At 36.5% G+C, this 27,631-nt stretch overlaps 1 protein-coding gene across 8 annotated transcripts in view; it reads right to left on the reverse strand.

Moving 5' to 3' along the window:
* The window catches only part of BAZ1A (bromodomain adjacent to zinc finger domain 1A), a 98,805-nt gene that overhangs the window by 21,656 nt on the left and 49,518 nt on the right, over positions 1-27,631 (reverse strand). For 6 of the 8 annotated variants that reach the window (XM_059710375.1, XM_059710334.1, XM_059710344.1 and 3 more), the window contains 12 exons: positions 27,436-27,602; positions 25,417-25,512; positions 24,014-24,152; positions 22,602-22,748; positions 17,640-17,735; positions 17,295-17,519; positions 15,697-15,886; positions 15,333-15,446; positions 9,264-9,388; positions 5,936-6,529; positions 3,866-4,029; positions 2,996-3,150 (listed from right to left, as the gene is read on the reverse strand). In XM_059710375.1, coding sequence (XP_059566358.1) covers positions 2,996-3,150; positions 3,866-4,029; positions 5,936-6,529; positions 9,264-9,388; positions 15,333-15,446; positions 15,697-15,886; positions 17,295-17,519; positions 17,640-17,735; positions 22,602-22,748; positions 24,014-24,152; positions 25,417-25,512; positions 27,436-27,602 — 2,212 coding nt within the window. The remainder of the gene's footprint in view (positions 1-2,995; positions 3,151-3,865; positions 4,030-5,935; positions 6,530-9,263; positions 9,389-15,332; positions 15,447-15,696; positions 15,887-17,294; positions 17,520-17,639; positions 17,736-22,601; positions 22,749-24,013; positions 24,153-25,416; positions 25,513-27,435; positions 27,603-27,631) is intronic. The other 2 variants (XM_059710355.1, XM_059710393.1) reach the window with 2 other exon arrangements.

The raw sequence follows: 27,631 nt of genomic DNA on the forward strand, positions 1-27,631 counted from the left end.
CCGGGTGAGTCTCTGGGGACCTAGACTCATACGGGGAGAAACTGGATTGTCCGGCAGCGGGCAGAACTTGGAACTCGAGGGCAGCTTTCTCTCAAAGGTGCTTGCAGGGATTACTGGGACACTGAGATGCGGGGCCCCTTAGGGCAGGGCTGAAGATCAGCCATAGCTGCTTGCTTTGCCCTGTTGATTCCCTGAGACACCGCCCCACCCAAGCTGCAGCAGAGGCTTTTGCATATGAATGCCCTGGCCCTTTGCAATCTGAAAATTACCTAATCAACTGCAGCTGGGCCAGACAGACCCAGAACTTCCAAGAGAAGGCCCAAGGCCCCACAGCAGCTTGCATTGCTTCACAGCTGGGCCTCATCTGGGTACCTCCAAACCCCAAACAAGGAAGGGGAATCTGCAGATCTCCTCGTAGCTCCTGCTGGGTAGCCTCAGGCAGAGGCTAATTTAGTACCTCCTTAGATCCAAGAGCCAGTGTACCCAGTGGTCAGAGTGGGACCATCCAATTACAACTCCTCAGATCCATAAGGGACACACTCAGGGGGCAGACTCAGTGAGCACCAAAGCCCCACTGAAGCAAGTCTTGCCTCATAAGGGTGTCTTCAGCACAGAGGTTCTCCCACCATAGACACAGCTTATTCTCACAACCAATTGGCCTGGAGTCAATTCCTCCCAGTGATACCAATAGCAATCAAGGCTTAACTACAACAAGACTGGCACAAAGCCCACAAAGGGGTGCACCAAGAGTGTCCACCTCAGATAATTGGGGAGGCTGAGCCACTGGGCCCTATAGTACACCTAGCACAGAAAGCTACTCTATCAACAGAGGGAAGCATAAAAAAATGAGGAGACAAAGAAACAGGTCACAAATGACAGAAATGGAGGAAAGCAAATGACTGGATATAGAGTTCAAAACCACACTTTTCAAGAACTTTCTAGAAACCGCCAATAAATTTAGTAAGACCCTCAAAAAGACTGGTGAGACCACCGATAAATGTAGTGAGACCCTCAAGAAATCTAGTGAGACCCTCGAGGTTATGAAAAAGGACCAACTAGAAATTAAGCATACACTGACTGAAATAAAGGATATTATGCAGAGTTCCAACAGCAGACTAGAGGATCGCAAGAATCAAGTCAAAGATTTGAAATACGAAGAAGCAAAAAACACCCAACTGAAAAAGCAAAATGAAAAAAGAATCCAAAAATACGAAGATAGTGTAAGGAGCCTCTGGGACAGCTTCAAGCATACCAGCATCCGAATTATGGGGGTGCCAGAAGAAGAGAGAGAGCAAGATATTGAAAACCTCTTTGAAGAAATAATGACAGAAAACTTCCCCTACCTGGTGAAAGAAATAGACTTACAAGTCCAGGAAGCGCAGAGAACCCCAAACAAAAGGAATCCAAAGAGGACCACACCAAGACACATCATAATTAAAATGCCAAGAGCAAAAGACAAAGAGAGAATCTTAAAAGCAGCAAGAGAAAGAAAGTCAGTTACCTACAAGGGAGCACCCATACGACTGTCAGCTGATTTCTCAACAGAAACTTTGCAGGCCAGAAGGGAGTGGCAAGAAATATTCAAAGTGATGAATGCCAAGAACCTACAACCTAGATTACTTTATCCAGCAAGGCTATCATTCAGAATTGAAGGTCAGATAAAGAGCTTCACAGATAAGAAAAAGCTAAAGGAGTTCATCACCAAACCAGTATTATATGAAATGCTGAAAGGTATCCTTTAAGAAGAGGAAGAAGAAGAAAAATGTAAAGATACAAATTATGAACAACAAATACACATCTATCAACAAGTGAATCTAAAAATCAAGTGAATAAATAATCTGATGAACAGAATAAACTGGTGATTATAATAGAATCAGGGGCATAGAAAGGGAGTGGACTGTCTATTCTCGAGGGAGGGGGATGGGGTGCGGGGGGGTGTGGGAAGAGACTGAACAAAAATCGTACACCTATGGATGAGGATAGTGGGGGGGGGTCTGTAAGGGCAGATGGTGGGGTGGGAACTGGGTGGAGGGGAGTTATGGGGGGGGGGAAAAGAGGAACAACTGTAATAATCTGAACAATAAAGATTTAATTAAAAAAAGAAAAGAAACATAAGGACCTATTTAACAATGCACACCAAGTTATATATCTTCAGCCTCAACTAGGAATATATCAATACTTTAAGCAATAAAAAAAAAAAAAGGAATATATCATTGCATTTTTTACCTTCTTTATGAAGTAGCAACGAAAATAATTTTATGGTTGGGTCACAACATGAGGAACTTTATTTAAAGGGCCAGAAGGTTGAGAACCACTGCCTTAAAGGAAGATACTATAGAAAACAACTCCAAAAAAGTAAAAGTATCTATCTATTGATATAGAGGTACAGGTTCTGATTATTAGTTCAAATGATATTTAAGTCTACCACAATTTACTATATTTTCCTACAGAAAAAGAAATAGAAGTGTAGAATTACTTTCTGAAATTAATAAAAACATTTTTAGACTTTTAAAAACTTGGATAAATTATCTTTTTAAAAAAATAAACTTTAATGTGGGAATTTCCAGGGACCTTTTATTTTATCTACTTATTTAAAAATATATATTTGTATTGATTTTAGAGAGGAAGGAAGAGGGAGAGAGAGAAAAATCAATGATGAGAGAGAATCATTGATTGGCTGCCTCCTACACGCCCCCTTCTGGGGATCGAACTCGGCAACCCAGGTATGTGCCCTGACCAGGAATTGAACCTGGTTCATAGGTTGACACTCAACCACTGAGCCACTCTGGCTGAGCTAAGGTTGTCTTTTGGTTGCATCAGTACAAAGTAGAATAACAAGTGCCTGTGGTTTAAGCAAAATCATTTCAGTGGTTGTATTAAAGTCCTCATAATAAGGTTTTAAAACAATTTTTTTGAAGAAAAAGAAACATTTACATTAGAAAAAACATGAGTGGCAAGGAAAAGTGATGGTTACTTTAAAAAATTCTTTTTGTACCTGTCTTTTACTATGACCTTTGCTTGCTCATCAATTTCCACGTCTTCAACATTTTCATTCACAGTTTTAATTATCCCATTTTCCTTGTTTTCTTCAATTAACAGCTCATATCGTCCATTTTCTAATGCTGATCTCCAGATGTGTCGATCTGTAACCTGTAACAAAACTCAAATTACTAATCCTGAAAACTGGCATATGTTGTTCCTAAGGAGTATGAGTTTTAATGTACATATGAAAAACTCATGAATGTTCTAGAACATATTGTGAATCAAAAAGGGATAATAAAAATAAGATTACTAAGTGGTCAAAACGAAATTCATATCATTCACAGATGGAAGCTTTAGTACCTCACTTTCTATATAGAAAAATCATAAACAATTCTAAGATTGGTCACCTGATAGTAGCAAAAAAGTGACAGATGATAGCAAAGCAATGAATAGAACACACATATCAAACATGAATTACTTACAGATTTTAAAAAGGTAACAAAGAAACCAATAAACAAACCAGACTCAGCAGAGCAGGCAGGAGCTGGTCAAGGAAGAAGAAAATATCCTTACACATTTCAACATCTTGGATGAATATACCATATAACAGATATTTAAAAAATACTAAAAATTAATGTTAAAAAGGTCAGTTATGGTCAGTCACTAAGTTCGGTTTAATAAAGCTGATAGTCATATAGCATAATTAAGAAAGATTTATATCCACATATAAACATTTTGATACAGGGGAATAATAGGCTGTTTTTATAAAAAATATATCACTCTGGTATTCAAAACACACATGGGTTGCCTATAGCAAAGAAATAAACAAGTATGACCAAAATTCTGGTAATTTGATAAACTAAAAATGGGAATAGGTACAAACCTTTATTGCTCCTAATGTTCCTTGGTAGATTCTGTCTTCAATATCCAAAAGAAAATCTCTCAGCCTCAATTCAAGCTGCCTCTCTGCAGACATCTGAGATGGATCATATGCATTGGAAGCTCTTCCCCGAGTACATGTAGGTTTGCTATCAATTTGAGGTTTGTCTGAAATAGTTATCCAATACTTTATTATGATTTCCTTATTTAAAAATATAATCACCCCATGTAACTGTTATGATCATGAGATAATGGATATCAAAACCCTTAGTAAATCCTCAAGTGCAATAAAAAAAACGAGAGGGGGAGAAAATGTTTGCACATTGTATACCTGAAAAGGGACTTGAATATAGGATATACATAAAAAACTAATAATAAAAAGGCAATCCAATTAAAAATGGTAAAATGATCTGAATAGAATTTTCTTTAAGGAAGATATATAAATGGCCAATAAGACCATGATATAATGTTCTACATCATTACTCATTCAGGAAATGAATGTCGAAAATGAAATGAAGTATCACTTCACACCTCTAGAATGGCTAGAATAAAAAAGTCAGTTAATAACAAGTATTGGCAAAGATGTGGAGAAATGTTAACCACCACACTCTGTTGGCAGAAATATAAAACGGTGTAGCCACTTTGGGAAACAGTCTGGTACTTCCTCAAATGATTAAACAGAATTACCATATGGCCCAGTAACTTCACTCTTAGATATATACCCAAGAGAAATGAAAATATATGTCAACACAAAAAGTTGTATGCAAATGTTTATAGTAGCATTATTTAAAATAGCCAAAAGATGGAAATAGAAATGTCCATCAACTAACATATGGATTAAAAAAAAAAGTGGTATACAATGGAACATTATTTGGCCATAAAAAGGAATAAGATACTGATACATGCTACTACTTAGATGAATCTTGAAAACATTATGCTAAGTGAAAGAAGTAAGCCACAAAAGACCATATGTGACATAATGCCATTCATATAAAATGTTCAAACAGGGATATTTATAGAGACAGAAAATAAATTTGTAGTTGCTTAGGTCTATTAGGTGGGGGTAGGAGCTAAAGTGTATGGTGTTTCTTTATAAGGTGATGAAATGTTCTAAAATTAACCATGTGATGATGGTTGCGCATATTGGTGAATATACTATACAACCACTGAACTGAATATTTTTAATGAGTGAATTGTATGGTGTATGAATTAAATTTAATAAAGCTGTTAAAAAAAGAATCGTGAGTTACAGTTTTTAATCCTGAAGAGAACTAAAGTAGTGATGGTCACTCTGGATGGTTTTGCTCAGTGGTTAGAGTGTTGGCCTGTGGACCAAAGAGTCAAGGGTTCGATTCCCAGTCAAGGGCACATATTTCGGTTATGGGTTTACTCCCCATCCCTGGTCTTGGTGTATGCAGGAGGCAACCAATCAATGTGTCTCTCATGTCTATGTTTCTCTCTCTCTCCCTCCCCCACTTCTACTCCCTTCCACTCTGAAAATCAATGGAAAAAATATTCTCGGGTGAGGATTAAAAAAATAAAAATAAAGTAGTGATGGTAATATGCCCCCAAATTTAAGAGTACACTACCTAGAGAATCTCATTTAGAAATATAAAAAATTATACCTAGCCCTGGCCAGGTGGCTCAGTTGACTGGAGCATATTGCAGGTTTGATTCTCAGTCAGGGCACATACCTAGGTTTCAGGGTCGATCCCCAGTTGGGGCACATACAGGAGGCGGCCGATCAATGTTTTACTCTCACATCAATGTCTCTGTCTCTGTCTCTCTCTCTCTGACTCTCAAATCAATAAAAACATATCTTTGGGTGAGGATTAAAAAAACAAAACAAAAACAAAAACTTACATCTAAAAATGTTTTACTGCTTTTACAAGTGAAACCCAGTGGAATATTGAGAACCTTGTTTCCCTAACTTGCAAACACTCAAACATAGCATGGTCCAAATGAAATATAAGGTGTTTTAATATAGCTCTAATAATTTGAAAAATGTTTAATCCTGAACCAGAGTTTTATGGGGAAAGAAAAATAAAGGCAATAGTTTTTACTGAAAATTTACCTGAAAAATGGAATTTCTCTTCAGAAAAACGGGCTAGCTGTGCACATATTCTGCTTTTCTCTTGTAACAAAGTTTCTTTTAAGGCACTTTCTCTATGTCCTCTAGAATTCAGAGCTTCAATAAGCTGTTCTAGCTGTTCACAAGAACTGTAAAAGCACCACCGATTTGGCTTATGCACTGGTTTTGGCAGTTGCACAGAATCATCACATGCATCTTGGTCAATGTTGGAGGTAGATTCAGACATCAAAGACTCTCCAGTTTTAGTGGATACCTGAGCATTTTGAAACTGTACATTATTCTGAAATGATGGTCTAGGCAACAGCATGTCTTCAGTGAGACCAGAATAATCCTCTTCAATAAACAATCCAGGAATAGAAGGAAAAATCCAATATCGCCTATACATTCGGTCACGTCCCAAGGGAAAGATATTAGTGCATGCTATGGCACTTTGGATTTTTTCTAAGAGCTCTTTCTCTTTTCGTTGGTGTTCCTGTTTTAAAGCTTCTTCCTCATCAGCAGTAAGAGGCTCTCTTGTTAAACAGCTGATCTCTTCTTGTCTTGTAAATTCTTTAAATCCATTTTGTCCCCTTTTCCCTAGAGTTGAAGTAACATTTGATCACCATCATATTTTAAACTTTTCATTAGAAAAATAAGATCTAAGGCTACCCCAAATTACTATATGCTATGGACTGAAATATGTGCCCCAAAATCCATAGGTTGCAATCCTAAATCCCTATGCTACTGCTTCTGGAGACAGATCCTTTAAGGAAGTAATTAAGATGAAATGAGATCCTAAGGGTCGGAGCCTTATAGGAAGAGGAAGAGAGACCAGAGCATTCTTGCTCTTCACTGTGAGTATGGAGGAAAGGTTGTGTGAGGACACAGTAAGAAAGTGCTATCCGATAAGCTGGGGAGAGAAGCCTCACCAGAAATCAACCCTACTTGCACTTTGATCTTGTACATCCAGCCTCCAGGACTGTGAGAAAATAAATTCCTGTTGTTTAAGCCACCTGGTCTGTGGTATTTTGTTATGACAGCACTAATAGACTAATACACTATGTTAGTAAGAAATTGGTACAGTTAAATATAAAAAGACACACAAATATCTGTGATATCTGTAACCGGAAAGTCTGGCAGAATCTGTTATCCTGCGATATATTCAGTCCTTCCTCTAAGGCAGGAGTAAGCAAACTACTTTTAAAAAGGGCGAGCTAGTAAATATTTTAAACTTTATGGGTCATACTGTTTCTATCACAAGCTACTCAACTCTGCCATTGCAGCATGAAAGCAACCACAGTCATTAATGTAAATGAATGAGCATGGCTGTGTTCAATAAAACTTTATTTATGATCACTGAAATCTGAATTTCATATAAATTTCACATTTAAAAAATGTCCTTTTTTTAAATAGAGAGGGCAGGGCAGATCTGGCCGATGGGCTGTAATTTACTAACCACTGTTTTCAAATAAGGGAACCCTTAACTTTTAGTTGGGTACCCAGCAAGCCAAAAGAAGGACAACATTTCCCAGACCCCCTTTCTCCAGTAGGCATGACTACATGAGAAACTTCTGGTGAAATAAATGGGGAACAGAAGCATTACATGTAACTTCAGAGTCGTGCTTCTCTTTCTTCTTTCTCTCTTCCAACTAGCCAAAATGGAGACAAGATGATAAATGCTTTTTGAACATGAGGATAGAAGCACCAACAAGATAGAAAGAGCCTGAATTCCTGGTAACCTGCCTGGCATTAACAATGTATTGAAGAACTGAACTTATCTTCTATTCCAGTCACTGTCAAATTACTTAAATGGTTGGGGAGTGTGTTTTTTTTCTACTTTTTCCCCCCTTGAATGAGTTTGTATAAAGTTGAAATCATTTGCTTTAAAACTGGCAGAATTCCCCTATAAAATTGTCCAGGACTGATGTTTTCTTTGTTGGAAGACTTTTAATACTTATTCTAAATCTTTAATGGTTTAGAACCATTCACATAATCCATTAATCCATTTTTACAATTTACATTATTCAATTTATTGCCATAAAATTGGATATAGAAAATCAATTTCAAAAAAGGTTTGTCTAGCCCCGCTGGCGTGGCTCAGTGGTTGAGCATCACACCTATGAACCAGGAGGTCACTGGTTTGATTCCCAGTTAGGGCACATGCCTAGGTTGTGGGCTTAATCCCCAATGTGGGGCGTGCGGGAGGCAGCCCCTCAATGATTCTCTCTCATCACTGATGTTTCTATCTCTCTCTCCCTCTCCCTTCCTCTCTGAAATAAATTAAAATATATAAAAAAAGGTTTGTCTAGTTTGTGTCTTTTTCAAAGAACAAACTTTTGGCTTTGTTGTTCTTTTCTACTGTAGTCTTATTTTCTATTAATTTCTACTCATATCTGTTGTTTCCTTGTATTTGGGGGTATTATCCTATTTTCTACTTCTAACTTCTTAAATATGAATGCCTACCTCAATTTGCCTTTTTTTGATTCCTAATATGCATTAAAGCTATAAATGTTCCTCAAAGTAGAGGGACTACATCAAACAAATGTTAACATGCAGTATTGATTAGTTTAAAATATTTTCTAGTTTCCATTATGGTTTCTCCTTTGATACATTGCTTGGAAATAAGTTTTAAAACGCTCATCATATGAGGTTTTTGTTTTGAATTTCTAAATCAATTGGACTGCAATCAGAAAACATAACCTCCACAATACAGTAAATTTTCTGTAATAATAACCATTTAGAAAATAATGTAGAAAAAAATAGCATTCGAATTATAGGCACAGAATAAACTTAAGGATTAAGTTGTGAAATGAAGATGATTAAAGACCCTCAGAAGTAATTTCTATCAATAACTTTCAAAAAATGTATTTCCTTTGATCCAGGAATTTATGAAATTATGTTAAGGCAGCAGAGATTCCCATTCTCAGAAATATGACACCAATTACAAGCATTATTGATCTCTGTATCTCTAGTACCTAAGAGGCATTCAATGAATGTTGAATGGGTACATACATAACTCAACAAAACTCATTGACTAACCAAAAGTAGAAGTTAAGAGAAACTGACCTATTAAAGAGATAGGTATATTGTCTTTTTCCCCTAAAGAATAAATGACATATAAATAAAGATCTAATCATAAGTATACTAATGTAACTTCATAACCACTTTTATAACAAAATGGTTACAGCTATGAGTTGGGCACTTAAAAAACAAACACACCTTGGAATGACAAATGGAAGTAATCTAATACATATGTCAGAATAGCTGACTTAATAAAGTGCCTTATCAATTAAAAACAAGTAAGCATGTCCATAAGAAATTTCTGTATTACCCCTTCTGCTTCTTTTATGTGATCCTGGGTCATCTTCATCTTCGGTGACTGTATCTTGATCTAGTTCCTTTTGCTCTATTTCTTTGCTGTCAGTGCTAGTATCAAAATCTTCTCTTTCTTCCTCCCTTCAGGATAAAAACAAAGTTTATATTCATTAGTGATTATGTAATTCCATTCACAAAATACTTATTGCCTGCCTACAAAGTGTGCTTATGAAGTAGTAGACAAGATGACAGAGTTTATAGACTTGTAGAGAAAACATAAACCATTGTTAAAATATGTAATAAGTACTAAAAAAGGAGAGGTTCAAGGTGCTGTGGAAGCATTTAAAGGAGAACCAAACCTAGTCTCAGGGATCAAGAAAGACTTGCTTGAAGAAGTGACATTTAAACGGAGAGACTAAAACAAACAAACAAACAAACAAACAAACAAACAAAACAAAAAAAACCCGGAAAGACTACAGAGACTGAGGAGGAGTGAGGTGGCAGGAAAAAAATGTCCATTTCTAGTAGAGGTGATAGTATGTGCAAAGGCTGAAGGGACAGGAAAGAGCATATAATTTTAAGAACGTAAAACAAAAAGAAGTAATCCAAGATATGGGTAAGAAAAAGGCAGGATTAGATCATACTAGATCTTGTAGGCATTATTCAAAAATCAATGGTAAAAAACGAGAGAGGAAAAAGCAATGGTTAAAAGGTAGAAGAGTTTAGTAAAGGGAAATGATATGACTAGAAAGCACTTTGGTTGCTACGTGGAAAATTATCTGGCAGAATAGATGAGGGGAGACCAGTAAAGTGGCCACTATAATAGTCTAGGAAGTTGGCTGGGAGGTGATGGTGGCTCAGAGTAGAAAGTAGATAGACAAATAGTGGAGGAGGAAGGCAGACAAATTTCAGATATAAGTAGGCAGAATGAACACTATACGGATGCTTTATCTAATCCATTCTATTGTTCAAATTAAAACTAAAATTGTATGAACTTTGAAATAAATTCCATTTATGTTCTATATGCAAAACGAGGCTTGTAAACTCAAATGTATTCAGAAGCGAGAGAGATAATGTATGAGTGAGGCTAAATGAGTATAAAAAATGAAGTTGTGGGGTCTTATAACATGTTTATTTTCTTGAAAGACAAAAACCCATGATCATATCAATAGACAGGGAAAAAGCATTCAACAAAATCCAACACCCATTTTTGATAAAAACTCTCAACAAAGTGGGAATAGAGGGAGCATATCTCAACATGATAAAGGCCATATATGACAAACCTACAGTGAACATTATACTCAATGGGCAAAAACTAAAACCATTTCCCCTAAGAACAAGAACAAGCAGGGATGTCTGCTTTCATCACTCTTATTCAACATAGCACTGAAGTCCTAGCCACAGCGATCAGACAAGAAGAAATAAAAAGCATCTACATTGGAAAGGAGGTTACAAGTAAAACTGTCATTAATCGCAGATGACATGATATTGTACATAGAAAACCCTACAGACTCCATGAAAAACTACTAGATTTAATATATGAATTTAGCAATGTAGCAGGATACAAAACAACACCCAAAAATCGATGGCCTTTTTTATACACCAATAATAAATTATCAGAAAGATAAACTAAACAAGCAATCCCATTTGCCATTGCAACAACAAAAAATTAAAATACTTATGAATAAACTTAACCAAGGAGGCAAAAGACCTGCACTCGGAAAACTACAGGACGTTGGAAAAAAGAGATGAAAGATATAAACAAGTGGAAGAATATACTGTGTTCATGGATTGGTAGAATCAACATCATTAAAATGTCCATACTACCCAAGGCAATCTACAAACTGAATGCAATCCCTATTAAAGTACCGACAGCATATTTCACAGATCTAGAACAAATACTCCAAAAATTTATATGGAATAAAAAAAGAACCTCAATAGCTGCAGCAATCTTGAGAAAGAAGAACAAAGTTGGAGGAATCACAATACCAGATACCATGTTATACTACAAAAGTCACCATAATCAAAACAACCTGATACTGGCACAAGAACAGGCATAAAGATCAATGGAACAGAACAGAGAACCCAGAAATCAACAACCCAAGCCATTATGCTCAATTAATATTTGACAAAGGAGGCAAGAGCATACAATGGAGTCAAGATAGTCTCTTCAATAAATGGTGTTGGGAAAATTGGACAGATACATGTTTATATTCTTTAAAAAAAAAACCAACACCTGAGATATCACAAGGAAAAAAATTCGTAACTATGTGAGGTGGTTAATATTAACTAAACTTACTGTGGTAATCATGTCACAATATATGCATACATTTAATCATTTTGTTGTACACATTAAACTAATACAATGCTACATGTCAATTATATTTCAATATAACTGGAAAAAGTTTATAAAATGTGAAAACATTAAGATATAATTCACATACATAAAAATCACCTTTTTAAAGTGCAGGATTCACTGGTTTTAATATATTCACATGGTTGTACAGTCACTACCCTGATTTAATTCCAAAACATTTTCATCATCCCCAAAGACAAACCCTATAGTAATCACTTTCCATTTTCTCTTCCCCACTGCCCCTGGTAACCACTCATCAACTTTCTGCTATGAATTTGTCTCTTCTGGACTTTTCACATAAATACAATCATACACTATATGGCCTTTTAGGATTAGCTTCTTTCACCTGCATAACATTTCCAAATTTCATTAATATTGTAGCATATAACAGAGTTCTATTCCTTTTTATTGCTGACCTAGAGGCCTGGTGCATGAAATTCATGCACGGGTAGGGTCCCTAGGCCTGGCCAACGATCAGGGCCGATCAGGTGCCCCTGCCTCCTCCTTCCCTAGTCACCCGCACTGCCACTGCACAGTTCCCCCCACCTCCTCCTTCCCTCCCTCCCTTAGTGCCCTGCCGCTGCTGGTCGCCCGCCATGTTCTGTGCCACCCCCTGGTGGTCAGCGCATGTCATAGGAGTGACTGAACTCCCATTCTCCGGTGAACTCCCGAGGGGACACTTTGCATATTAGCCTTTTATATATATATATAGGTAACATTCTGCTGTATGGATATACCACAGAAAGGACATATCATTTTGTTTATGTATCATTTGTCATCAATTGATAGACATTTGGGTTGTAACCATTTTTTGGCTATTAATAATTATGTTGCTATGGCCCTGGCCAGTGTGGCTCAGTTGGTTGAGCATCGTCCCATGCACTGAGAGGTTGCTGGTTCAATTTCCAGTCAGGGCACATACCCTGTGCCAGAGGCAACCAATCAACGTGTCTCTCTCTTCCTCCCCCCTTCCTCTTTCTCTCTAAATGGGAGGAAGGGAGGGTGAGAGAGAAACATTGATGTGAGAGAGACACATTGATTGGCTGCCTCCCAAACATACACTGACTGGGGTGGGGATCAACATGCAAGCCAGGTACGTGCTCTTGACCAGGAATTGAACCCAAGACCCTTCCTTTGATGTGCAGGCCAACACTAAACACTGACCCATGCTGGCCAGGGCAAGAGTTCCAATTTTTTCCACTTTCTCACCAACACTTGTTATTGTCTCTCATTTGGATTATAGCCATCTTAGTCAGTGTCAAGTATATCTCATTGTGATTTTGATAAACATTTCCCTAATGACTAATGATGTTGAGTATCTTTTCATGGGCTTCTTATGTATTTTCTTTGGAGAAATGCCTATTCAAATCCTTTGCCAATTTTTTAATTAGGTTGTCTTTTTATTGTTGAGTTGTATAAGTATTTATCTATTCTTAATATTAGACCACTATCAAATATATGATTTGCAAATATTTTTTTCCCATTCACTGAACTGTCTGGCATTGGGGCAGGCACATGGGGGCAGCTTTCTCCCAGGAGATGCTCCCTGGGCTAATTGGCAGCCATTTCTGTCAGCTCCGCTCTGGTGATTCCCTGAGACCCTGACCCATCTAATTTACAACCCCAACAAAGCTGTGTGCAGTAACTTTTGCATATGAATGGCCTTTCCTTGCTCAGGCTAAAATCTGTCAAACAAGCTGCAGCTGGGTCGGAAGCCCCAAACCTATCAATAAAAGGCCTAAGACCCAGCACCAGAACCAGCCTGCCTTGCTTCAGAGCTGGGCCTCATCTGGGCACTTCCAAACCTGATACAAAGAGGAGAAATCTATAGATCTCTCTGTAGCTACTGCTGGGTGGCCCAGGCAGTGGCTGACTTTGCACCTCATTGGAGACCAAGAGCCACTGTACCCAGTGGTCAGTGTGAGACCATACCAGATTACAACTCTTCACATTCACAAGCGACATACTCAAGCAGCAGACTCAGTGAGCACCAAAGCCCCACTGAAGCAAGATCTTCTCCATAGGGGTGTCTCCTGCACAGTAGCTCTCCCACTGTAGTCGCAGCTGGTTCTCAGCCAATTAGCCTGGAGGTCAATTCCTCCCAGTGACACCAATAGCAATCAAGGCTCAACTACAACAAGACTGTGCTCATAGCCCACACAGGGGTGCACCTAGATTGCCTAGCTCAGGTAACTGTGGAGGCTGAGCAACTGGGCCCTACAGGACACCTACTACATAAGACCACCAACTTCAGGAGACATAGTAGCTCTAACCAATACATAGAAACAAACACAGGGAAGCAGCCATAATGTGGAGACAAAGAAGCATGTCATAAATGAAAGAAATGGAAGAAAGCAAACTACTAGATATAGTGTTCAAAACCACTGTTATAAGGTTACTCAATAATCTTCTAGAAACCTCCAAGGGACTTAGTGAGACCTTCAAGGATCTTAATGATAATGCAAAAAAAAAAAAAATGGAAAAGGACCAGTCAGAAATTAAGCATACACTGACTGAAATAAAGAATAATATACAGGGATTCAACAGTAGACTAGAGGATCCCGAGAATCAAATCAATGATTTGAAATATAAGGAAGCAAAAAACACCCAACCAGAAGAGCAAAAGGAAAAACGATTCCAAAAATATGAAGATAGTGTAAGGAGCCTCTGGGACAACTTCAAGCGTACCAACATCTGCTTTATGGGGGTGCCAGAGGAAGAGAGAAAGCAAGATATTGAAAACCTATTTGAAGAAACAATGACAGAAAACTTGCCCTACCTGGTGAAAGAAATAGACTTACAAGTTCAGGAAGCACAGAGAATCCCAAACAAGAGGAATTCAAAGTGGACCCCTCCAAGACACATCCTAATTAAAATGCCAAGGGCAAAAGACAAAGAGAGAATCTTAAAAGCAGCAAGAGAAAAGCAGTTAGTTACCTACAAGGGAATGCCCATACAACTGTCAGCTGATTTCTCAACAGAAACTATGCAGGCCAGAAGGGAGTGGCAAGAAATATTCAAAGTGATGAATAGCAAGAACCTACAGCCAAGATTACTCTACCCAGCAAAGCTATCATTTAGAGTTGAAGTTCAGATAAAGAGCTTCACAGATAAGAAAAAGCTAAAGGAGTTCATCACTATCAAACCAGTATTACAAGAAATGTTGAAGGGTATTCTTTAAGAAGAGGAAGAAGAAAATGATAAAAAAAAATATGAACAACAAAATAACAAATACATACCTATCAATAATTGAATCTAAAAATCAAAATAAACGAATAAGAAATGTAATGAACAGAATAAACTGGTGAATAAAATAGAATCAGAGGCACGGAAATGGAACAGATTGACGATTCTCCGAAGGAAGGGGGCGGGGAGGTGGGAAGAGATTAAACAAAGATCTTATATGCATATATGCATTACCTATGGACTCAGACAATTAGGGTGGCAAAGGCCTGGGGTGGGGCGGGAACGAGGTGGAGGTGGGCAATGGGGGGAAAAAAGAGGGACATCTGTAATAATCTCAACAATAAACATAAAACACTCACACACAAAAACCACATAACACATACTAAGGGCTGTCTATACTACGTAACTTTCATAGGCTCACAACACAGTTATTGTATCTATAGAATACTAGTTTTCTAAAAATTCTGAAAGCCTTTTAGAGTTCAAGGTGCTGATTTTTATTCTTTATGGATAACAAGATAAACAGTGTAATTCAAAGCATACCCAATTGACATATCTGCAGCTGAATTTCTTTGCTCATCTTCCTTCAGTTTTTCTTGTTTTTCTTTCATTTTTTGTTCTTGCTCCTTAAGTTTCTCTGCCTTCCTTTTACGAATTCTGAAAGTAAAATAAAATTATAGTCTATCAGATGTTTTTAACTTTTAGCATCTTGCCATTAATCATCAAATTAGTCATGCAAACGTTATCACAAAACCATAATGTAGCAATCCATTTATAACCTCTTAGTAAAGCCAGAAAACATCAGTGTGAGCCAATGTCATATTACAGCCCTATGTAAAATATGGTTCTAGATGCAAAAACTATTAAATAGCTTTCATTGGCACAACTGACAATAATTGTCTCTTACCTAGCAGCTGCTTCTTCCCGTTCTTTTCGGTGTTGTTCTGCTTTTAACTCCCGGAACTCCTGCTTGGCCTGTCGTAATATATCAACATAATCTTCAATAAAATCCCTAGTAGAAACTAGGGTCAGTAGTTTCCCACAGAGAGCATGAAGTATCTTCATTTTTTCTCCTGTCAAAAATTGGTAAATAACTTCTGTATTATCAATGACAAAAAATTATGTTTGAAAAATTTTAATTTGTGGCGCAATGTGAAAATGTTTAAGAATGAAGAAGGGAAAGTCTCTTAAGATCATACATGTAAATGGCATGCCTTCAGAAAAAAGCAACATTGAGTCAAATTTAACAGTTATGTGCTATATAAGGCATTTCAAATACTAATGACTACCTCATATACTAGTGAAATAGACATGACAAAAAATTTTTTTTAATCCTCACCTGACCTGAGGATATTTTTCCATTGATTTATTTTAGAGAGAGTGGAAGGGAGGGGGAGAGACAGAGAGAGAGAAACATTGATGTAAGAGAGACACATGATTGCCTCCCATACGGGGCCCCAGTTGGGACTGGGGATAGAGCCTGCAAGCTGAGGTATGTGACCTTGACCAGAATTGAATCCATGACCCTTTAGTCCATGGGTAGATGCTCTATCTACTGAGCCAAACTGGCTATGGCATGGGAAAACTTCTAACTACAAAGAATTATTTTTCAAGTTTTAATTTTTAGGCTCATATATAAAGTTCAAATCAAAACTAAATTATAATCACATGAATTTTCTTTAAAATGGCAATAGGCAAATTGCTACTCTGAAAAGACCGCTCAGAAACACTAGCATAAATTATAAAAACTATATGAATGGTAGGAATTAAAGTCCTCTATGTCCTGTTTTCTTAATCATATAAAATTAAACTCTATATATTTGTATATTACAATTTTTTTTATTTTAAAAGGCAGTGAAAAATAACTAATTTGTATACTGTTTCTCAAACCTCAAACACTTATTCAAGCAATCAAGTGTTGGAATTTAGTAGTTACAGCTTAAACTTCTAATATACTAATAAAAATGAAAGCTAATTCTCACTTATCCTTTTAAACTTAGTAGATTCAGTAGACAAATCAAAAAAATTTAAATAGAAAACCCAAATAAAAAAGAAAAGAAAATCCTAAATAATTAAAGATAATATGAACAATAGTAGTTTCAACATATGGCACTATTGGTATTCCAACACTTTTTTTTTTAACTATATATTTTATTGATTTTTTACAGAGAGGAAGGGAGAGGGCTAGAGCGTTAGAAACATCGATGAGAGAGAAACATCGATCAGCTGCCTCCTGCACACCTCCTACTGGGGATGTGCCCGAAACCAAGGTACATGCCCTTGACCGGAATCGAACCTGGGACCCTTCAGTCTGCAGGCCAACGCTCTGTCCACTAAGCCAAACCGGTCATGGCCCAACACTTTTTTTTAAAAGACTGTATTTTCTCTTTCTCTTTTAAAACTACTTATCATCTAAAATATCTCATTAGCTAGTTTTCTGGGTGTAAGAGACATAAGAGAGTAGAAAGTGGAAAGGTTATACAAATTCCAACTTGCAAAGTTTACCTGGTGTCAAATCATATACTGAAGTGCTTGACAGTTTCTTTACTAAACTGGGATTGCTTAAACGAAGCTCCATACAGGCATCATCTGTAGCATCAAATCCTCCTCGTTTTTGATATCTGTACTTTGCATTTGCTGATGTTACATCAGCACCTGAAGCTAAGATGTGCAGTCTGAGGATTTCAGAAAGGGTGCAGCTATCAAGATCCAAACTTTTCAAACTGCAGCCTATAGTTAAAAATGAAAATAGTCATTTAGAATGTAAACCATAAATTCTTAGCAATGTAAAATGTACCTTTATAAAATTAAAAATAAAAAGCCAATAAAAAAAAAAAAGCCCACACATACCCTGGTGCAACTGGGGCCAAGCAGCTGCCAAAGATGCAACTGCAGACAGTGCAGATTTTGTGGGGTCTGCATCTTCATCCAAAGCCTCTGTTAAATCTTTAAGGAAATAAATACTTTATTCTAGTGCAAATCAAAGCTGGAATATTTGGGAACAATGCCCTTTCACAATGATGAAACAGCAAACAGCTTAATATTCACAAACCTCAAAAGAACCAACACTAGATACAAGCATCATTTATATTCTGCCTACTCTCCACCTAAAACTCTAAATCCTGTGACATGCACTACATATTAATATTTTCCTTACTTAACATAGAGAAGACAACTTCCAAGTTACCAGCAACATGCACACACACCTTCCAAAAAAAGGTAAAATATACTTGAAAATGAAAAACAAATCATTCGCTCAATATAACTTTGGAAAATACTACTTTGAAAATCAAAATCCACTTGAAAATATCCAATCTTTAAAAAATATATATATTTTTACTGATTCAGAGAGGAAGGGAGAGGGAAAGTGAGATATAAACATCAATGATGAGAGAGAATCATTGATCAGCTGCTTCCTGCATGCCCCACACTGGAGATGGAGCCCACAACCTGGGCATGTGCTCTGACAGGAAATCGAACCATGATCTTCTGGTTCATAGGTTGATACTTTCAACCACTCTGCCACACCAGCTGACGAAGATATCCAATCTTTTTTAAATATCTTAAGGTTGAATCATAACAAAGTATAGGTTGTAATCATCACAAAACCAGCAAAGAAAAAGAGCTAAAAGAATTTAAAGACAGCACTGCTGTCACTTAACCATTGATTTATCCTATACATTTAAATTTTGCTTTGATTTTGAAAACTCTCCAATCTAAAGAACAATAGGGAGATTTTCCTGTATTTTCTAAATAAATTGCTTTAGCTTTGAAAACAGTGCTTAGCTTACAAATAGGACTAATGAGCAAATTAACAAGCACAAATGTATTTAGAGCATATATAATTATTTCTAATTGTAATACAGAGATGACAAAAAATTAAAGTGTCAACTATGAAAAACTTTAAGCTTACAAAACTTAAGCCTATGTATGTCACAGTACAGTGGACCCAGCTTCAGACTAAGAATCAGATCATGCATAGTCTAGTCTTAGGCTTCTGCAGTCAGTCTCTAGTTCCTTGTTATGTAGTCTTTAGAAAAGTCACTTAATTGGTTTCTTTTTTCTGGATGCGGTAAGTCTAGATCAGCAGTTTTCAAATTATTTCTTGGAATTCCATTATAAAAGAGATAAAATATGCCCTTGTTAAAGTAGGGTTATGGAGATGACAATCCTGCACATTCATCTTTCCAACTCTCCTGCAGTGGCACCAAGGAACCCCTGTACAACCTGAAGGATTCTATGGATTAGTTTGGAAAATCCCTAGGCTAAACTGGTTCTGTGATTCATTAACTTTCTACTATATGATTTCCTTCCCAAAGTTCACAAGCTCACAAAATAAACCTTAGAAAACAGAACTGCTGTCCTTTACTAAAGGAAAAAGGCAGCTCTGATATCCTGTCTGATTACAATAATTGATAATTTCATGGCAGTTAAGAATAAATACCACCACTCAGGAGAAATTACCTGACTAAATTTTACATATATGCAGAACTTCTTACCAAGCCACGAATCTAGTCCAAAAACAGACTTTATATTCTTCCTCACCAGGAAAATACTAGACCTAAAACGTTTTCAATTTCCATTCTACTTAAAGCCAAATAAACAAAATTAATAGGCACTGTAAAAGTAACAACAGTCCTAGTTGTGAGCTGTAAAAGTGTATTGGCTCTCTTCCTTTGCAGCAATCACACATGCAACCTACTATTTAAAGGCCTAGGAAATGGACAACCAATAAAATAACAACTTACTTTTAATTGTGTTATATTAACATGTAAAATATTACTTAACTCAATTTATTTACCAAATGGTACTCTCCAGAAACTTTAAATATCACTCTAGGACAGCGGTCACCAAACTTTCGGACCTCACGAACCACCAGAGGTCCACAGACCCCCGGTTGGTGACCGCTGCTCTAAGATTTGCCTAGAGCTGGTCATCTGGGCACATCATACCAAGAGAATCTACACTTGACCTTTATGTGTTATGGCTATCTAAAAGATACTCTTATATCATAGAAAACTAGAATTATGTACATAACATTCCAACACCAAACAACATACAAAACTATTCTATACTAGAGGCCCAGTGCATGAAAAGTCATGCACTGGAGTGGGGGGGGGTGGGTCCTCAGCCTGGCCTGCCCCCTCTCAGAGTCCGGGAGCCCTCAGGGGCGGAAGGTGACCTGGTGATCAGGGGAAGGTGACACCCCCATCATACCTCTGCTGCTGCCACTGCCGGCAGTGCAAGCCTTGGCCGGACCTGGTTACCTGAGCCTCAGGCAGCCCTGGGCAGCTGGGCAGCCAACATCTGAGGCTTGTCTGTGCCTCAGGCTGGCCTCTGGGCGGTTGGGGAACTGAGGGGACTGGGCACCGCCATCTTGTGGCTGTGGGGGCTGCCATCTTTGAGGGCGTGGCAGTCAATTAGCATATTCCCTCCTTATGGCTGTGGGCACTGCCATCTTTGTGATGGTGTGAGGGTCAATTAGCATATTCCCTCTTTGTTAGATAGGATAAGGAGGATGCTCTTATTCCTATGCTCTGAAGGGCTTTCAAGTTTATGATGTAATATTAAAGTGAGGAATAGATATTTTTAATATAAGATTTTAAAATTGCTGGTAAAAACTTCTAAGATTTGATATAACAGAGACCAGAGGTAAAGTAATTAGATCTTCTTGAATACAGATAAATTTATGGCCATGCTAGGGAAACAAATATTCAACATTTCAACTTCTTTGCCCTTATAGCATTGCCAGAGTTTGTATCCCATCACTTTCTTATTAGCTATGTGTCTTTAGGCAAAGTAGGGTTTAAGTCTAAGTTTCTTTATATGTAAAAGGCAGAAAACAATCATATTTACCTCATCAAGGGTGACAAGGAGGATTACATGAAATAATGCATATATAATATTTATATCACTTATTATCTATGTAATCTTCAGTAAATAATCTCAGTGAACCTGTTTTCTCATTACTAGGATAAATTCATATTTTTCTCTTCTGCCCAATTTCCCCCTTTCTGGAAATAGCAGGAAAATACCTTACTATTAAGACAAGCTAAAGAGGAAGCAAGAGAATATTCAATCCCATATGACTATTCCATTGCTTTAGGAAAACTGTGGAAAGGCTTTTTTGTTACTGAATGGGAGGACTAAATGAAAGATACCTGGGGGAACAATCTAGGGCTCTTATAGAAACTGAAATAACTATATAAAATGTGGTGAAAAATAATAAGGAAGCGAGAGAAAGGTGAAAAATTCCCAAGTGTGTTTTTTACCCTCCCTAGCATTTAAATAAATATTTTCAAAAGGAGCATTACAACCTTTATTTAATGGCCAATACTTATTCAGAGACCTTACATTTATATGTATAGACAGCTCTACAAAGGAGTAGAGCTATAGAAATTACAGATCAAACAAATCATGAAAACAAAATATAATGACAATACAAATACCAACAGTCACATATATTTTCCCTTTACACAGGGAATTTTCCAACAAAATTTTCTTGTCACCCACTTTTTGTCATTGGGATTTCATCTGCTTCAATTCCTGAATTAAATACTACAGTTTTATGTCCTGTATTAAGGTCAGAACTTGGTCAATAACCCTGTGATATTATTGGTTATTAAGGCAACTAATGGCTACAAGAATGAATATGTGCTACATTGTCTGTCTTAGATAATCCATCTTTAGTATTGGTGCATGTCATCTTACATAAACTTCAGATGTTTTAAAAATGGATTTACCCTTCTATCTTCCCTTTCGTAGAATCTCATTTAATTGACTAAGTTATCTGTGATGACAACAGGGACCACATTGCTAAAATGGCCTTGATAAGGGATCTATGGTGATTAGCACTCAAGCTATATAATATATTTTACTTTAACTCAGGCTATAAAACCCAAAAGCAGCCAACATTGTATGCATACTCATCATTATCCTGTTGCTCCAAGGACCAGCATAAAGGAAAATTAGCTCAAATTATCTAAGGCCAGAAATACTATTTGAATGAAGGAATTTCCTACCTTTTTGTACTAAGATTCTGCTATCAAGATGTCTCCCAAGTTATTTCTTATTGTGAATTTGTATGCAATACATTAGTGTTGTTTAATAAAGCTTTTGATCCTAAATCTCATAGGTGGCAAAGTTCACAGAGAGTATTATTTAGGAAGCCAAATCAATCTCTTAATATGGCTTAACAATTCCTCTGATTGAGGAAAATCCTGAACAAAATATTAAAAATAAAAAAGGGTTTATCCAAGAATTATCCCTACATTAATATGTGCCACACATTGACTCCAGATATTTAGGTACACAAAATTTAAAGATCAAGATTTTTAGTTTAAACTAAGTAGCGAAATTAAAAAAAATTAAATTTTACTTAACTCTGATCTTAAAACTGTCAGATCTGAAATGAAATCAGCAGTAGTATTTTCAATTTAAGGTATTAATAACAACAGTAAAAGTATTTCCTTAGGTGGGGCAAAACAGTGCAACTAGCAGAATCTCTTGGAATTACAGATACTAACTAGTCAATGAAATCTGTAATGATACTATATCATAGGAGAAATCTAATGGAATAAAAAGCAAGATAGATCAGGGAGAAAATATTTTCAAGGTCATCAGACACAGGATACATCAAAAGAAAGGTTTTATAAAACAACTGATATTGCATTCCTAGTATATGACTCAAGAATTTGGTAACTTGAACAACTATGTCTTATAAATGTAAAAGCCAAGATAATTTTAAAATAACCTTCAAAAATGAGTATCACTACAAAGCCACTACCAATCAACAAAAATATGAATTCTGACCTTTGGTGTCAGCATCAGTTATTTGCTCTTTGGCAACTTCCTCTTCTTCTTCAGCTATCGCCTGGAAGATGGCAGTCAGGAAGAAAAAAAGCAATTCACATAGTGGGCCTTCACTGTCATTTCCTACAAGAGCTTCCTCTAACACTTCTGTGAATAAAATGTTTAAAATCAATTTAAAGTTATGTTCATGTACTGAAAAAAATCAACTCCAATGGAATAATAAACATTTCAATCAACAATAGCCTATGTAATTATTTTTTAAATGCCCATTTATCAAAGTAGAGCCAAGCATTAGGTAAAATAAAGCCCCCCAATTATAATGATTATCATAAATTCTAATAAAATCATAAGCCCAAATCACCACATTCAAGAAAGCCAAATTAGACTCAGTAGGTCAATACAATATTTCACCTAAGTTTAAACTTGAGGTGTAAATTAAGGTACATCTTTAAAATTATGATTTTACTCTAATTTGAATAACAATGTAAAGATTTGTTATTGTTGCCCCACTGTTCTTAAGAGCTATGTGGGACATTACTTTTACCAAACAGTGCAAAGGAGAGGTAATCAAGATTAGGTGTAACCCTAATATCAAATCAAGTCATAAATGTCTCTCATCAAATTCATCTTACCTAAACCAGCATTATTCAGACCTGTAACAATGACTCATACCTAACCTAGCTCAGAAAGAGAAATGTAGGGAATGTAAAAGCCCTCGTGGAGAATACACTCTTATTGAAATAAGAGTGACATTATTATTCTGTCTTTGAGGTCTTTAGTTGGATCTTAAGACATTATTTTACCATTTCACAGGAGAAGATCCAAAATAGGAGCCAAAGCTCTAATCATACTAAGTTAGCTCTTAAAAATGAAGTTCATACAAATTAAAGTACGTAAGTACAGAGGCAAAGCAGAATCACAAATTAAAGGTAGGCATCAACTTGTTTTCAAATATGACTGATGTCAATTTCTTCCTTCCTTGCACTTACTTACCAGGCCACTCTCAAGAAGTGAAGTCTATACTTTCACCCCCTTTGAATACCAGCAGGCCTGACCAATGGAATAGGGCAGAAACAGGGCTTTCCAGTTCCAGGCCTCGCATTTAAGAAGGCTGGCAGTTTCTGTGTCCTGACTCTTGGAGCCCTCAGTTGACACATAAGGAGCGTAGGCTACTCTGATGGAGTGGGATGCATGTGGAGGAGCGCCAAGGCACCAAACATGCGTGTAAAGAAGCCATCGTGAACATGTAGCCAGGTAAGCCTTGAGACGATTCCATTTCCAGCCACTGTCTGACATTAACTAGAGAGGACTAGAGAAGTAGGTCCAGTGATTCCACAGAACTTGAGAGATAATAATTTGTTCTTTAAAGCCACTAATTTTAGGGTGAACTATAACACAACAAAAGCACTTGCCTAGGGTTACTCCCTCAGGAAATTCATCTTGAAGATCAAAAAGTTCCCCAAATGCATTAAGGAACTCTAAAACCATCAGAGCATCACCAAAGATTTCAGGAGGTAGTCTAGTTTTCACTGGAGTTGGTTCTGGAAGTTCCTGCAAGATTAAACAATTTATGTAACTATTTGAATCAAGTGTAGGAAGTTGTAAAAAGTAGATATGATATACTCTTTACCGAATAAGAATTATTTCATGTAACTAGTAGTTCTCAACTCTGAATGTTTTCAACAATCACTTTTAGAACTTTTAAAATTACAGATGTTCTGGCCTTATTCCAACTTTACTAAACCAGTTTCTAAGTATTTTTTCCTTCATCAAATTAAGAAAATAACTTTAGGTTGAAGTGTATTTCTAACTACATTTTCTAGTTAAGAGGAACTTTTAACCTAGATTCTGAGGTCAAGACAGTTCTATCAATATTATCTTCAATATGGGATCTCCTTAAGATATGGAACAGAATTAATCTGCCACCTACTGACTTAGAAATGTTATCTTATACACTGAGCTGAATGAGCTTGGTTTGAATATTGTGATCATTTCTGGAGACAGAAATAATTTTTTATTTTTAATCCTCCCCTGAGGATATACTTTCATCGATTTTAAAGAGAGAGGAATGGGGGTGGGGGAAGAGAGAAAAATCAAAATGAGAAACATCGATCAGATAGATCGATTGCCTCCCATAGGCACCGTGACTGGGGATCAAACTTGCAACCCTCTGGTGTACAGGATGATGCGCCAACCAACTGAGCCACCTGGCCAGGGCATGGAAGAATTCTTTATCTAGCAATAAAGCTAAAACTGCATGCCTGGCCCCACTGGTTATTAGAGTATCAAGGATCACATGATTGACCAATTATTCTGCAGGATAAAAATCATTATCGCCAGCCAGTGTGGCTCAGTGGTTGAGTGTCGACCTATGAACCAGGAGGTCACGGTTAGATTCCTGGTCAGGGCACATGCCCAGGTTGCAGGCTCAATCCCCAGAAGGGGGTGCGCAGGAGGCAGCCTATCAATGATTTTCTCTCATAATTGATGTTTCTCTCTCTCTCTCTCATTCCCTTCCTCTTTAAAATAAATAAAAATATATTTAAAAAAAATCATTATCAAAGCTTGTTAGGAAATGCTACCTTGAAACTCTAAATATAGCATTTGCTCAACTATTTCCTCTCAGTTAAATATAAAGAGGCCTAGGGTGGGGGGAAAAAATGGACACATATGTAATACCCTTTGTAATACTTTAAGCAATAAAAAAAATAAATATAAAGAGGCCATTATTAATAAGAAAGAAATATTTCATCAACAAAGCTACATAGAGCACAAAGAACATGGGTGTGTGAAACATCACATAACATACTTATACCTTAAGATCATCACATTCCATATCTTCTCTAGGTTTATTCCACTGTTTTAAGTGTTCTATATATTTTCGCTTTTCTTCACGTAACTTCTCTCTTTCCTAGAACAAAAGGTTAATAGAAATTCTTATAAGAAATTCATAAGGCAGCATCAGTATCATCTGGAAACTGGTAAAAAAACAAATACTTGGGCCCTACCCTAGATCTACTGAATCAGGAAGTCTGGGGTTGGGCCCCAACAATTAATGTTTTAAGAAGTCTTTCTAGTGATTTTTTATGCATGCTAAAGTGTTAGAACCACTGATCAAAACAATGCCTATCTGACATAACTGCTACAAAGATGGAAAATGTCCAACACAGTAGTGCTTAGGTAAGTATTAATTCAATCTGGCTCTGCCTATAGCAGTTCTCCCCATACTTCAAATCAATTAGATCCTGACAAAGTAGGTAACAAATTATTAGAGTACCTAAAATAAAACCTCCCCTTATATTTGCAATATATTTGTCATTTTCAAGATTCATTTAAACTTGACAGACTAGAGATACACAGAGGGAGCAGTAAGTAAAAGCAATATTAGAATACAGTTGGTAAATTTCTCTTTCTTTTTAATACAGGCCATTTCTCTTGCTCACTTGGGTCTTTTGAAACCCTTACTTCTTGGTTCTGATATTTGAAACTGCAAGATAAATACTGATACTAAAAAAGTCTCCAATAAAGCACAGTATATTTTATTATAATTTTTCCAATAAATGTTTAATATATGTTAACATTTTCCCTTTGAAATTTAGAAACACCAAAGGTAAACAGATGTGCACTTATCAAACTTTCAACATAAAACGACTAGATGGTTACAGAACTTAACTGTGCTTTGAGTAATCTGCTGAAATAAGTCATTGCCCCACTACAACATAATTCCTATAGGATGTAATAGGATGGGTAATCTCATCACTATTGCTGAGTGTAAATAACACAACATGTTTGCTAAACAAATACCCATGTACATGTATAGAAAGTTTTAAAAATATTCTTACCCTTTGACCCATTACTCTACTTCTCTAAATTTATCCAGGAACATAATCCATAAAAAGGAAATTTATTCACAAATTTGTACAGAATATCATTATTCATGGGCCAAAAATTATAATCCACTTAACTACATCTATCTGATTAACTATTAAGCAGTCACTAAGAATTCCACCTTACTTAATTTAGTAACATGAAGAAATGTTTATAATGTTAAATAAAAAAGTACACAAAATTATAAATGCTGGATCTCTTTTTTAAGGTCCAGAATAAAGATTAGAAATAAATTAATCAAAGTGTTAACAATGCTATCTCTATATGTTACCATTTAGATTACAAGTGTTTTTTGATCTCTGCCTTTTCGGAACGAACATGTATTAGGTACCCCTGCAATGGCCTATGGAAATAATCCATAGAACTTCAGGCAATTTAATAAGCACTGTGTGTGACATGATTATCCAAGGCTACCTGTGAGTATCTCAGAAAACCAGTGACTATTACTACCTTTGGAAAAACCAGCTATAGAATTCTCTAAGGAGTATCTACCACTAAAGATTATAATAAAGATTTACTGAAATGTTCTTATTATTCTTTAAGGAGAATAACAACTCAGTAATAATTCTTGTTGAGTCAGATTTTATTGTATTTTTCTAACTATGTATTTTACTAATTTTAAAGGTTTTACTCATGCCTGGCCGGTGTGGCTCAGTGGTTGAGTGACACCGTTCCTGGTCATGCCCGGGTTGTGAGCTCGATCCCGTGTGTGTGTGTGTGTGTGTGTGTGTGTGTGTGTGTGTGTACATATGTTGAACTTTAAATAATTCATTAAATTTTTCAAATCAAAAGGGAGATAAATCAATATTGTTTATCAGTGTTCTAAACACAACTATAAATGTGAATGAAAATGGTAAAGAAACTTGAAAATTAACCAGGAATTCAAATCTGTAAAGCACTATTAACTATATGTACAGGGGCATAGCTAATATATTTAAATGAATACCTTTTCTCTTTCTATTTTAAGCCTTTCTTTTTCTTCTTTTTTCTTCATTCTCTCTTCTTCAACAATTCTTTTCAACTCTTCCTTCTTTTTCTCTTTATCTTCCCTTTCTTTTTTCTTTGCTTCTAGGGCATCTGCTTTTTCTCTTTTTAATTTAGCCTTTTCAAAAGCTGTGGAGAAGGTCAAAGTTAGAACTGCA

Source organism: Myotis daubentonii, chromosome 1 (assembly GCF_963259705.1).
Source record: "Myotis daubentonii chromosome 1, mMyoDau2.1, whole genome shotgun sequence".
Lineage (NCBI taxonomy): Eukaryota > Metazoa > Chordata > Mammalia > Chiroptera > Vespertilionidae > Myotis > Myotis daubentonii.